General features: G+C 38.6%; 1 protein-coding gene across 1 annotated transcript; it reads right to left on the bottom strand.

The window, feature by feature from the left end:
- Positions 1–350: 350 nt before the first annotated feature.
- LOC115924823 (mesenchyme-specific cell surface glycoprotein-like) lies at positions 351–12,558 on the bottom strand. The gene is made up of 11 exons (XM_030987687.1): positions 12,363–12,558; positions 10,590–10,808; positions 9,985–10,180; positions 9,491–9,632; positions 7,019–7,133; positions 6,493–6,666; positions 6,032–6,094; positions 4,814–5,061; positions 2,112–2,329; positions 1,119–1,228; positions 351–649 (listed from the first exon to the last, which is right to left on the bottom strand). The coding sequence occupies exons 1-10, from the start codon at positions 12,556–12,558 to the stop codon at positions 1,129–1,131; spliced, it is 1,671 nt and encodes a 556-aa protein (XP_030843547.1). The 3' UTR covers positions 351–649; positions 1,119–1,128.
- Positions 12,559–13,452: the final 894 nt, after the last annotated feature.

The following is a 13,452-nucleotide window of genomic DNA, read 5'->3' as shown; positions in this document are numbered from 1 at the left end:
TTTCCAGATTTTAGCCAATGTTTCCACCATAAACATAATTTTTTTCTTTTAAACATGTGTTTACCAATTACAGCTGCATTATAATATTAGTGACCTCATTACATGATTTTTTTCTTCAACACATTGACATTTTTTCCATGCTGAAATACATTGTTGAGAAAATAAAGGTACATCTTTTAGAACTTTTAAATCTTCGTTTTTTAAGAAACTCATCTTGTCTTCGTTTCCGGCATAGCCCTGTGACATTAAAAAAAGAGAGTGAAGGGCGGGGGCTGGGGCGGGAGCAGAGGAGGAGAGAGATGGGGAGAGAGAGAGATATGGAGATAGATAGATATAGGAAGGGGGAGAGAGAGAGAGAGAGAGGCAGATGAGAAAAAGAGGAGGAAGAGGACTAATAACCATGACAAAAGAAAACACAAGTGTTAACCACCTCGATCACTAACAATTTCCAATTTAATATCCCGTAATGACTAATTTATTAAAAGTTGTTCGAGAAGCTTTAGAGCTGACGCCCAATCGGTAATAGAAATAACTTATGATTAAATAAGCAGAAAAGCAAAGAGCAGAGTCAGACAGAAGACGACTGGAGATGAAATCAAGATGGCGGCGTTGTTGTCTGTTGTGGTTGGTGGTTCAGTAGTCACACCGTCTGAAGAAAACATGTTTGAAAGTAAAATAAGCAAAAGGGGAGTGAACAGAAATGTTGGGATTTTGGGTTACTCTTCATTCACTAGGTCCATTATGTACTCCCACTCCCAACCTGTGCACCGTAATTCGCCTCATTTATTAGCATAACAATGGTACAGGCCGGCATCAGAAGACAGAGAACACAGCAGTAGAGGGCTATATTAAGAGATCGATATTAAAGGGGAACCAACTACTGGCGAGTAGTAGAAATTAGTCCCAGATCAGGACTCCCATCTCACAGGATCTGTCTGACTGTCTGTCTGTCTGTCTTTGATCTCGAGATCTCGACCACCTCACATTATTACTGTAAGGAACAGCCCAGGCCAGATTTCAGGTTACAAAGATGAAGAGGTTAAAAGCTGTTGAATTGTGGGAATATCCCTAGCACAGAAGAATAGAGATGAAAGGGGGGGGGGGGGGTTCTTACGTACCTGTAGGGGATCAATCGTCATAAACCTCGTAGAGAGATATAGTCCCGCTGACTGCACTCGTAACCATCAGCATGGGTACTCCTGTTACACTCACGGATGCAGGGATAAATCTAGAATAAACAATGGACGATATAAGAAACACAAGTTCTAAATCAGATTATTCTTTGTCTTGATGATCTCTTTTTGGTCACTCAGTTTTAAGAGCTTTAAAGGGATCCGGTAACTTTGTCTTAGATCCTTTAAAAATAATCCTTGATCTAGCTCATGCTGCAATTATAATTATAAACCTTAAGGTCAGTCAGGAACTCCATGACTTTTACAAGCCGATCGCTTGTCTGATTATCAAGATATTTTATAATGATTGGAATTACAAATTTTGAAAACCGTTCGCCGAACGGTTTTCATAACATACAGTCTATTGGGGAAAACGAGTATGGTTAAACCGGTCACTCAAAGATTTTTAATTTTTTGAGTCACTTCTTGATCATTTTGAAGCGCGATTTGTTTAGGGCTTCAATATTACACCATATGACAGACACTGGTAACATGTAGGACCGTGTATCACAGATTTAACATTGTTAGACGATCCCTTCAAGAGAAGGTTGAGTTCTGATAAAGATGATACATAATTTGTGAGCTTTGTCATTCTCTGCTAGCCAGAAAAAAATGTCATGCTATAAATCCTTCTTAGCGATGGATTGCTCTTCAAATGCCATCATGACGAGAAATAGCAGAAAAGTTTAAAACAGATTTTCATGCTTCATGTGTGTAGTTTCTTTATGCTAATTTCTGAGAGAAGTGCATTTTTTTTCATTGAGACTGATATCAAAAGAGTGAATTTCTTTTCATTTCGATAACTGCACAACCTTTGTTTGTTCATTCGTTCGTTTATTTCCATTTTTAGTTAAAATAAATATAAAGTGCAGTAAATGAAAATACAGACACCAGGTTCTTGCAAAGTGCTAGCGATCGTGTTCAAAATGCTGCCCTTACTTGAGATCTTCAGGATCAAGGTCGCCCAAGTTACGGTCGTCAAGAAGATTCTGGAACGTATCATTACGACCACCAGCACGGTACACGGTTTCGAACGTTGGTACGATCTCGCCAGATTCTAGAGAGTAGACGAGGATGGCCGATGTGCGGTCGACGCCGATGAAAATAATACGACGTCCACCGAGTTCGCCGATCTCCACCGATTCACATTCGGGACCCTAAGTAGGATGTATATTTATGAGACATACTAACGTAAGTCCGAATATAGAAAGTCATCTGTCATATAAATATGGAATGATTAATGAAATGTTCTGGTTTACCCAGGGACCAGAAAAACCTCTCCTACTCTCCCTGCTGATCAATTACTTATTATTAACCCCAGAGGCAGCGGAGCGACTTCCAAAGTGGGGGGGGGGGGGCACCAACCAAAAAGGGCACTTTCTGGGAAAAAAGGGCACCTACAAAGGGAAATCTCAAAGCGAAAATAAACAATTTATAGACATTGGTATATACCCCTATAATCTGATTACATTATCAGGGATGATTTCAATATTTTTTTCTCATTATACATCGTATAAAATATTGCTTTTTAAAGCATCATACCTTGCAGTTGGGTGTGATGGTCGAAAATATCATTTGTGAGCGAGGAAAAATATAAGATTGGTGAGAACACAGTGCGAAAACTATTTCTTACAAAGAGGAAAAAACAATCCTCATCGGGTTATAAATAAGCACATTTTCATATAAACAGCAAACTGAAAAGACCTTTGATAAGTAACATAATTATAACATCTATAAATGTGAGCGAGCGAGCTTTGGGAGATATTGCTCTTAGTCGCTTGAAATTAGGGGCACGTTTAATGATGAGAGGAAAGGGGGACACTTATCGAAGGGATAAGACACTTATTAGAAAATAAAAGGAGCACGTGTCAAAGTACAAAGGGTTATTATCAGAGGTGAAAATGGGGCACTCACCAGGAATGATATGGCACTTATGAGAATCGAAATTGGGCATTTGTCAACGGAAAAGAGACAACCATCAGATTTTGATAGGGGCATTTATGAAAAAGGGATAGGTTCCTCATAAGAAAGGAAAAGGGGCACGTATCATTGTTAAAAAAGGTTAATTATCAGAGGTGAAAAGGAACACTTATCGCACCTGAAAAGGGGCAAACACCATATTTGAAAGAGGCACTTATGAGAATGAAAAACGGGTACTAATAATAAAGGGAAATGTGCATTTGTTGAAAGAAAAGGAGCACCGATCAGATTTTGATAGGGGCATTTATCGGAGGTGAAAGGGGGCTTTTATGAAAAGCGGAAATTATGAAGAAAAAAGAGCATTTATTAGGAAGGAAAAGGGGCACGTGTCAAAATAAAAGGGGGTGTAATTAGAGATGCAAAGAGCACTTATCAGGAGGAAAAGTGGGCACTTGTCAAAATAAAACGATTGTTTCTCAGAATTTAATAGGGTCATTTACCAGACATAAAAAAGGAGCACTAGTAGGAGAATGAAAAAGGACTATTTTCATAGGTGAAAAGGGGCATTTATGAAAAGGAAAAGGGCTCTTTGTTAAATGGGGGCACTTATCATAAGGAAAAGGGGGCATTTATTACAAAGGAAAGGGGGCACATGTGAAAATATAAGGTGCGCTTATCCGAGTTAAAAAGAGATAGTTATTAAAAGGGAAAGGGGCACTTCTTACAAAGGAAAAGGGGAAATTGTCAAAGTAAAAGGGGCACCTCTAAGATTTGAATAAGGCAATTATCAGAGGTGAAGGAGGCGCTTAACAAAAGTGAAAAGGGGCGCTTCTCGTATCCAAAAAGAGGCACTTACTAGAGATTAAAAGGGCACTTATGAGAATGGAAAATAGACACCTATTTGCAAAGGAAACTGGGAACTTGTCTGGGAAAAGAGGTACGTGTCAAAATAAAAGGGGCACATATCAGAGGTGGAAATGAGAGGGGCACTTTTAAAAATTAACAGGGGCACATATCAAAGTAATAGGGGCACTTTTTATGTAAAAAGGGGCGCTTCTTACAAAGTTAAAGGGGCAATTTTTCCATTGAAAAAGGGGCACTTTTTGGGTACTTGAAAAAGTGGGGGGGGGGCACTGTGCCCACCTGCCCCCCCCCCCCCCCCCCCCCCCCGGGTCCGCCGCCTCTGATTAACCCGGCCTTTCCACTCAATACATCCGGATGGAAAGGGGCAAACGTGGGCAAAACATTTTCCCAGGGATGGGACTGAGGAAGGATCGAACCAAGGGCCTCACTTTACCAAATAATGTAAATGACAGAAGCTAACTAGACATGTTAGAGCCATTGAGTGCGTCAGACAAGTATGCACAATGAAACAACTGATGTCTGACAAGAATTACGAATTAAGATCTCGCTTTGTCGTGCAAATTTCATCTTGAGGCAGATTTAGGCTTTATAGAAATAAAGAGAAAGATATTAATAATAAAAACGTTACTTATAAAGCGCTTCCCACCGAAGTCTCTAAGCGCGTTAACAAAACAAAAAAATTGACTGACAAACAATTACATACTAAATAAAACAAAAAAGTGCAAATACAAATTACAATGCATATGGAATACACATCAAAGTGAACATAATTTATTGAAGAAAAATTAATTAAAGATTAATTAAAGAGTTAGTTAGAGAAAGATTCATTTGGTTGAAAATTTTGAAAGAAATTCTACCAGATTATCGGAGCGTTTATCAAACAAGTCTGCCGGTGATTCGATGACTGGATCATCCGATTTGGTGTTGGTGTTAAAGACGTCGGGGTAGAACTTAGCGATCATCTTCTCTACCTCGTCACCACTGTCATAGACGAGTGTGATGTCAGAGGCCCTGAAGATGGAAAACCCTCGAGCACCAAAGAAATAAAGCTTCTCGAATTTTCCCGAGCTGTCCAAGCCGTCGACTTTGCTGAATGCTAGACGTCCTGTAAACAACCCGTGGTAAGAAAGAGGAATATTAATATATGTATATGTATTTTTATCGGTGGATGTGTCCCTTGTGTACCACAACGTACCGGGTTCATATCCCTGTCACAGAACTTAAAGGGGCACGTTCCCGCCAGTGTAGTTATCGGAACATGCCATCTGCGTAAGAACCGTATTCTGTTGGTGTCAATAGGCAGCTATAGCGCCGTCCGCCAGCGCGTACGTATTTTGAGCGCCCTCTGGAATAGGGGAACATGCCCCTTTAAGATCTTTGGCAAGATATTAAACTTCATCTGCCAAACTCGACCCAGGCACCAATTTCTTAAGCTGCTTAAGAGCTGTAATGGCAACCGTGCTCAAGTCCGCCAATGTCCGCTGATCATCGTTTACAATAGACCATCCAATACCAACATATGTGTTGCTATGTCAGATCTGCCGTAGCATCATCAGGAAAATAAAGGTAATATGGAGATATTGTATGAAAGAATGCAATTTTTTTGTAAGCATGTGCTGAGCTAGGTAAGTTACAAACCCATGTTTCTTGTTAGCTTACTAATGATTGACAGATGATGGCTCAAGATGAACGAGATCTGGAGCCTTTTTTTAGGGTGGAGCTAAGCCGGTCTGAGAATATTTTTAATATTTAGAAATCTATGAATTATATTTAAATGTTTATGTAACAAAATATGCGTTGCATGCAGCCCTGCATGTAAACAGGAATTAACTTATATTTGCATGTCATCCGACCTTTGCTATTGTAAAGGTAGATTCCGTTGTACCAACATGGAGGATATCAGTCATTTGTTAAACAGGTGTGTAATAGTACATGTATATCACGGGCATAGCTGCGGGATGGGAGACACGAGGTACGGGTCCCCACGGAACTACGAGTGAAAGAAAAATAAAACGTTTTAAAAGAGAAAAGACGGAAGGAAAGGAAAGGAAACATATTAGAATTTGATTACTCACCAAGCATATCATCGTCACCAAGTTTCCCAATCAGCTCATTGTCAAATGTTTCTGCAAAATCCCCTATAAACATGATAAACGTAGCAAACATCAACATTTGAATTTAATGGTACTGAAGATGTTCACTTAATAGATCATACCTGTAATTCACGTCCAGTAAATATTATACCAGACTCTAACCACAACAACAACGGCAAAAATAAATAAAACAATACAAAATAATTAAAAAAACACGATGGCTAACATTTTAATTATGAAATAAAAAGGTATATGTGTTATTTTAGTGTTGGCCATGTACATCCAGTTGATCAAAATTCCGACACTGAAATGCTGTTTATTTTCTCGTATATACATAGATACATAGCCACACACGCACAAGCACACATACACACACAGGTATATCCTCACCTACATAATTAGCATTACACACCCTCACAATATATATGTATGTAAACTTTTACCAGCTTTAAATTTCTTTCCTCTCTGATCTTCGGCCCACTTCTCAGTTCCTAGCTCGTAATCAAAACTATCGCCTTCATTGGCCGTGATGATATAACCAACTCCGTCCACTTCAAAATACTTGATTCCATCGGGCTGGTAGAAGCTGGAGATGTTGTTTCTCCTGAACATGATTCCTGTTAAAAAGAAAGATCAGACGCATCGTGGATTTATCCAAACGAAGCGTCATTCACATTACGTCAGTACATGCCCTAATTGAGCCCCTAAGTTACAGTTTTAACGTCACTTGCACTTTCCATGTTGCACCTGTTATATAAGCGATATTTATTTCAAATTAAGTGTTGCAAGCTGTGACACTCACTGACGCAGCCCTGCGTCAAGCAAAGTGCTATTGAATTGTCTTAGGCTGATTTCTCGAAAGGCTTTGCGACCGTTTTAAACATAAACGAATAATTTATATTAAATAAAAAAAATCACTTGATTGCGTGAGTGACGTAAGCAGTTAATAGTTATAAGCGACCTTCTTACCACCATCTCTGTCGCTTGCATCAAGATCCAGGTTGAGCCAGCTTTTTTCACCCAGGGGGTAAATGTCCTCTATTTCACCAGCCAGTAGATCCACCACGGCGATGGCGTTGTTTTCCTTTAAAAGCAACATAATTGATGTAAGCAAAAATGCCGGGGACAACAAAGATCATACATGGTTCGATTTAAAAATATAAAAATTAACCATTTTCACCACTTCAGTTGAAGTGACTCTAACTTAAAGAACAATATTAAGGATAGGTCCACGATTCAGTTTTTTTACATTAATTTTGAAGAAGTTTTAAGAACACTATTGAATTTGTTTACCACAAAGAACAGAATGTACACTGTTTATAACAAAACGAGTTTTTAATAAAGCAATTAAAACATTCTTATTGGTGATTTGTGACGGAGAAAAGTATGGTTAATGCTATAAATCTCGAATATGGGGCTTTTTAAATTGTAGGCACACCCGTTGCAATTATTGGCAATTAAAAAATTAAAAAAAATTGGACAGATTTAGCTACCCCTCTCAACAGTGGTGGATCCAGGGGTGGGGGGCGGCCCACCACCCCTGGTGAAAAAAAACATGTAAAAACACGTTAATTTTACCTTTTTGTGGAGATGGGCCCCTCCCCCGCCGTTAAAGGGGGGGGGGTGCCATTATGGTGTAAGGGGAATAGCATTAGATTGGTTTAGAAGCTACTTAACAAATAGGAAACAGTTTGTTACTTTAAATGGAATTGATTCAGATATGCGGACGTCACTTGTGGGGTCCCTCAGGGATCCCTTCTAGGCCCGCTTTTGTTTATTGTGTATATTAACGATTTTCAACTTTCCGCAAAGATGTTATCATTCATTTTATTTGCAGATGACTCAAGTGTATTTTTCTCTCACAGAAATCCACAAACTCTTTTGCAGACTGTAAACTCCGAGTTGACTAATGCGACTTTGTGGATTCATGCAAACAAGTTGTCTTTAAATCTAAAAAAAAACTAATTATATGCTCTTTAGTAATTCCCTGAGTATATTGCCTGGCAATGTAATGTTTGATGGTGTTGAGATTGAAAGGGTATCTACATTTAAATTTCTTGGCTTGCATATTGATGAACATTTAAATTGGAAGTACCATATTAGTAAGCTTTGTAAATTATTGTCACGAAATACTGGTGTAATTTATAAATTGGAATCTGTGTTCCCGCTGAATACGTATGTTGTACGCAACTTTAATTTTGCCATATTTGCACTATGGTGTTCTAGCTTGGGGCAACTCATTCAAATCTCAAATGGATAAATTACTACTGGTACAGAAAAGAGTAATACGAATTGTTTGTAATACTCACTATCTTGCGCATACAGATGTTCTTTTTTTTTTTTTTTATAATAGTGGTGTTTTGAAAGTTGAAGATATTTATCATTTACAACTAGGAGCTCTAATGTATGAATTGAATGCAGGTCTACTGCCAGTAGCCTTGGCTGGAATATTTAAGAAAAATAACCAAGTTCATAGTTATTCCACACGACAGGCGCAAGCAAATCACTTACCTCTTGTTCGAACGCAATTTGCCCTTACTACTTTGGGGTCCACTGGACCTAGGTTTTGGAATTCCCTTGAACCAAGAATAGCGCAATCGGTCAGTATTTATGTCTTTAAGCGCAAACTGAAGTTACTGTATTTGAGTCGATATCGTCTAGATTTATAGTTGTGATCAATATTTAAGAAAATTATTTGCTATATAGGTCAGCATAATTCTACTCCCGTTTCTAACATCCATTCATCTGTCTGTCTTGTTTAGTTTTTGTCTGTATTTCATTCCTGTTGCTCGTAGTATATTCCTGTTCCAGTTGTTTATAGCCATTATTTAGTACTCAGTAGATTTTATTGTCCTTATTTGTGTTTAATATTTTATCAGTTGTTTAGTTAGTTTAGTTTTGTAAGCATTTAAATGTACACATTATTCTTATCTGACGAGTTTGTTCTTTTAGGAAATACTCATGAACTACTCATGAGGGACCTTAAATCCACAAGCCTTGCTTTCAACCAGGGTCACCTCATTTTTCTATTGTAACGCCATATTCTGTTCACTCTTTTATATTCATGACATATTTGTAATGTGTGTTATGAAAGAAAGATAAATAAACTTGAAACTTGAAACTTGAAACTTGAAACTATTTTTCAAATTTTCGAGGGCCCCCAAACTAAATAGTACTCACTACCCCCCCCCCCCCCCCCCCCCCCCCACTGAGCGAATTATCAGCCGGCGCGATTTTCAAATTTTCGGGAGCAAACAAAAAGAAAAGAAATTAGTGCTCACTACCCCCCCCCCCCTTAATATTTTCTCACGAATTGGCCCCCTCCCCTGCCGCCGGCTGGATCCGCCCCTTCCTCTCAACACCATGCACCGTGGATGTTAATTTGATTGTTCGATTGTTGTTTTTGAGATGTTGTCCTCAATAATCTTGCAATGGACTCACTTGCAATCCGACGAATGCTTTTGTGTCATCATAATTATAGGTGATGTATTCAGGCTCTAGATTTTGGGCGAACGTTTCATTGGCACCGTCTAACTCTCCGTGGTATGGATAACGCACCCCTCTTGCAACGTATTCATCCGATCTAAGAGGTTAAAAGCAAAAGCATTGGAGGACGTGAAATGGACCATCAACATCATGGACTGAATTTTAATTTACAATTTCAACACTTAACAAAGTATCCATAAAATCAATCGATTAATCTTTACCAACTGCATTTTTTATCGTTTTCATTATTATCATCATTATCCATCATCATCACCATCACCATCATCAAAATCACCACCTCCAACCCCACCACCACCACCATCATCATCATCACAACCACTATCACAGCAACCACTACCATCACATTCACCAATACCACACCATGATTATCATTACAGTCATCATCATCATCATCATCATAATCTTAAACACCACCACTTATACTTTACCTATCATTGAACTGTGTTAAGTTGATCAAAGTTGAGGTGAACGTGGAACCGTCAACAGATAATCGGATGATGGAAATAGACCCTTCTCGATTGATGAATTCTGTCTGGTCGGCATTCTGTGCAGCTTCTCCCTCATTCGCGATGACGATCGTACGACAATCGTGAGAGAAATGAAGCATATCAGGTGTGCTGCCAACTAGATTCAAAGTTGAAAGAGAAGATTAAGTTCTAGTAGAAAGTTTTTTTAGGGGGAACTTATTTATTCGTTGTATGCCATTTTGGAACAATAATTACAAATGTCCCCCCAAAAGAAATAGATGGTTAGACCATACTTTCAGACCTCATGACATGTAGTCCCACATATCAGTTTTCGTGTGCAGTGCATGTAGTTTTATCAACATTGATCAAGTTTCTTTTAATGTTTATTATTCCAAAACCTCACCCTTGACTTCTCTTTCCTTTAACGACAATATGGAGTTCATTTCCTTTATATTGTTATATACATACATGATACATACAAAGGATGAACTATGATATGACTATTTCATTGATATATAGATCACATTTGGAGTTTATATACAGATGTGTACATATATATATCGTACCTGATATTTCATGGAGCTTTGTCCAGTTTCCAGAAGCTTTGTCGTAGAGGGAGTAAACATGCAGAGTTCCATCGTCTGTCTTCCTTGGTCCCTCGAGTACGAATCCCACAAAGTCGCCGCAGGTCTCGATATCGTTACATGTCGTGTCGACTGCAATACGCTCCAGAATTGTGGGTGTGGTCACATCCGACCAATCATTGATGTGGATGTAGTTATCACCTGTGTTCGGGAAAACAGTATACAAATAATGCGATGTTACTTACGTGTGTGTTAGCGCAGGGCCAGTGCACGAAGTTTAGTCAGTGCCCATAGGGATAATGCACGCGCCCGCAGGACAAGTGCGTTATCGATATCGCACTGACTAAACTGAGTGCACTGGAACTGCCCTAACACACTAGCGAAAGACGGATCGGCAATACATGCTTACACTATAGTCTAGATCTGGAGAATACGGTAGATAGCTATTACATCTAGATCGATCTAAGTTACATCTAACTAAACTAGGCCTAGAATATTCTAGATCTAGATCTAGATACAGTGTTTTGACAAAACACCCCTTTTCAGTTAAGGCAGCCATTTTAATTTGCGCGTAAACATTGCGTTATCAATGTTTACAGATGCGCATGTATTGTTGCGTCACTACCTGCGCTGTGCGGTCACGTCATATTAACATGGGCGCCATTTTAACTTACCCATAAATTAAAATGGCGCCCATGTCTGCGCACGCGCACTCTTGTAACCGTGTAAAGGTGTCTTATGCACAAATTAAATTTGGCTTAAGTACGCGAAAGAGATATCGGCAGGTATCGAGCGAGTGTTATCAATTTTTGATGGGAGCTCTTTTGCACGGTGGGAAAAACTAACGCTTGCCCACGTGATTTCAATCGACCAATCGGATTGCTTAGATGCTAGAATCCGTCTTATAATAACAACGATGATATCGAGTATTTTTCTAAAAAAGAAGAAACGGTTACAGTAAACTTGGGGTAATCATAGCATGTAGTTTAAGCTTCTATCAACCTTCACATTTAGTAGGCAAGCACTTATTCATGCTAGTTCCGGTGTTTACTGACATTTTTCGAGACCAATACCTTGTTTGTCGATCAAAATAAATGTATCTTCATGTCTCATGGTAATTTTTTAGGGAAAAGCAATCTAAGCAATCATTTCTGAATTTGAGCAACAATCCTTCGCCATTGCAGCTCTTTAATACTACTATGACGTGCAGTAACACATTGAAATTTCAGGACTCATTACAAATTCGTTTATAAAATGGGTTCAAGAATGTATAGCCAATGAGAAGCGTCAAAATGGATCACGTGACCTTGCGTATTTTTTTTTTTTTACTATATGCACGGTACTATCCGCATGGGGTGCACTTTGGTGATAACAGCCGTGGGTGAAGGTTGTGGGGAGACATTTATAGCACCATATTGAATACCATCATGCGCTGCATCGACCATAATGCACATACACCTGTGTGTATTTGTATATTAATCAGTTGATTACCACTTGTGGTTGATTCTTTTGTTCGGATTATTTAGTAGAGAGAATTAGAAATTGTTATTCTCATGGCTAACGACGAAGAATTATTATCCTTTTTTTTTCACCCGCCTTTATAATTTATTTAAATAGAGAGAAAAAAATCTAATGTTAGGCTTCCTGGAAGAAGTTTCAATTGACACAGAAAAATACCAATAAATCCAGAATAGCAATCGATGACAACCAAATGATTTTTTTTGTTGGCCTAATGCCAAAAGCAGAGAATAATACCTGCAGAATAACCAATTTTGTTCGTAGAATCATAGCCGGTCTGCTCCACTGCTCCAGCATCAATACCATAGAGACCTTCTTCTCCGTTATAGCTGTATGGCAAGTAGATGGTGGAAACTGGACGGAGAGTCACTACTGCAGAAACGACTGGTATTAAGACCAACAACGTGGCGATGCAAGAAACCTTTCGCAGCATCATGGGTGCTTTAAGTATCCTCTGCATGTTCTAAATCGGAATAAATAAATTTAATGACGATGGATTTGTATAACGCAAATGCTAGAGGAAATCACAATTTGTTATATTATCGGGTTAGTATATTGTCTACAGTCCAGCTACATACCGGAGGCCTTCTAGCCTTCTAGTATTGGGTCGGAAATCGTAAACACTTTAAAGGTACCACAACGTTTAGGTATGGGGTCATGAATTTGGTTCAAATGAACGTATTGGAAGCATATGCGATCTTACAATATTCAGTGATCGTTGTCGCGGTTGAAATCGAGTCAAAAGTTATGAAAATAACATAATAAACTCTTTATGTTGTATAGCTCCCTTTCAAGGTCAAGATATTAATTAAACTATAAAACAATGTTTCGTGACTAAAATCGACCGATTAGCTTTTCCCGTTTGGAAATTATATATCACAACTATGACATATTCTGAGATTTTCATGGTCGCAGCTACCATTGTACGGCCGTAGGCGCTATTGGAAATTTATCAAAATTCACTGGGAGCACCGGTAAATTTTTATATTCAATTTATCTCGAAAGCAGAAGTCTTTTAGGGGCTAAATTTCTAGTGCTTATAATATATCCAAAGGGGCATCCAAATATATCAAAATTTTAAAGAATCACTTTCCACCCAATTTTCAAAATTTCCCAAAACTTTGTATTACCTTTAACACAGAACAAAATGGTACAAGTGTATGTTGTGAGTGGAATCCATCCCAATGTGGCATTGTAGGAAATTAGAGGGCCGACAGCTTAGCCAAAACAGCAATAACACATGATATTGAAAATGTTCTTCCTTCCAGCTGTAAAGAGATGCTCTCAAAAATCCAAGATAAATCGATGAGGCAATAATAACAATGAT

This window comes from Strongylocentrotus purpuratus, unplaced genomic scaffold (assembly GCF_000002235.5).
Source record: "Strongylocentrotus purpuratus isolate Spur 01 unplaced genomic scaffold, Spur_5.0 spur5_scaffold_16, whole genome shotgun sequence".
NCBI lineage: Eukaryota > Metazoa > Echinodermata > Echinoidea > Camarodonta > Strongylocentrotidae > Strongylocentrotus > Strongylocentrotus purpuratus.
Note: the sequence above shows the minus strand (reverse complement) of the source record. Positions and strands in the feature narration are given on the sequence as shown.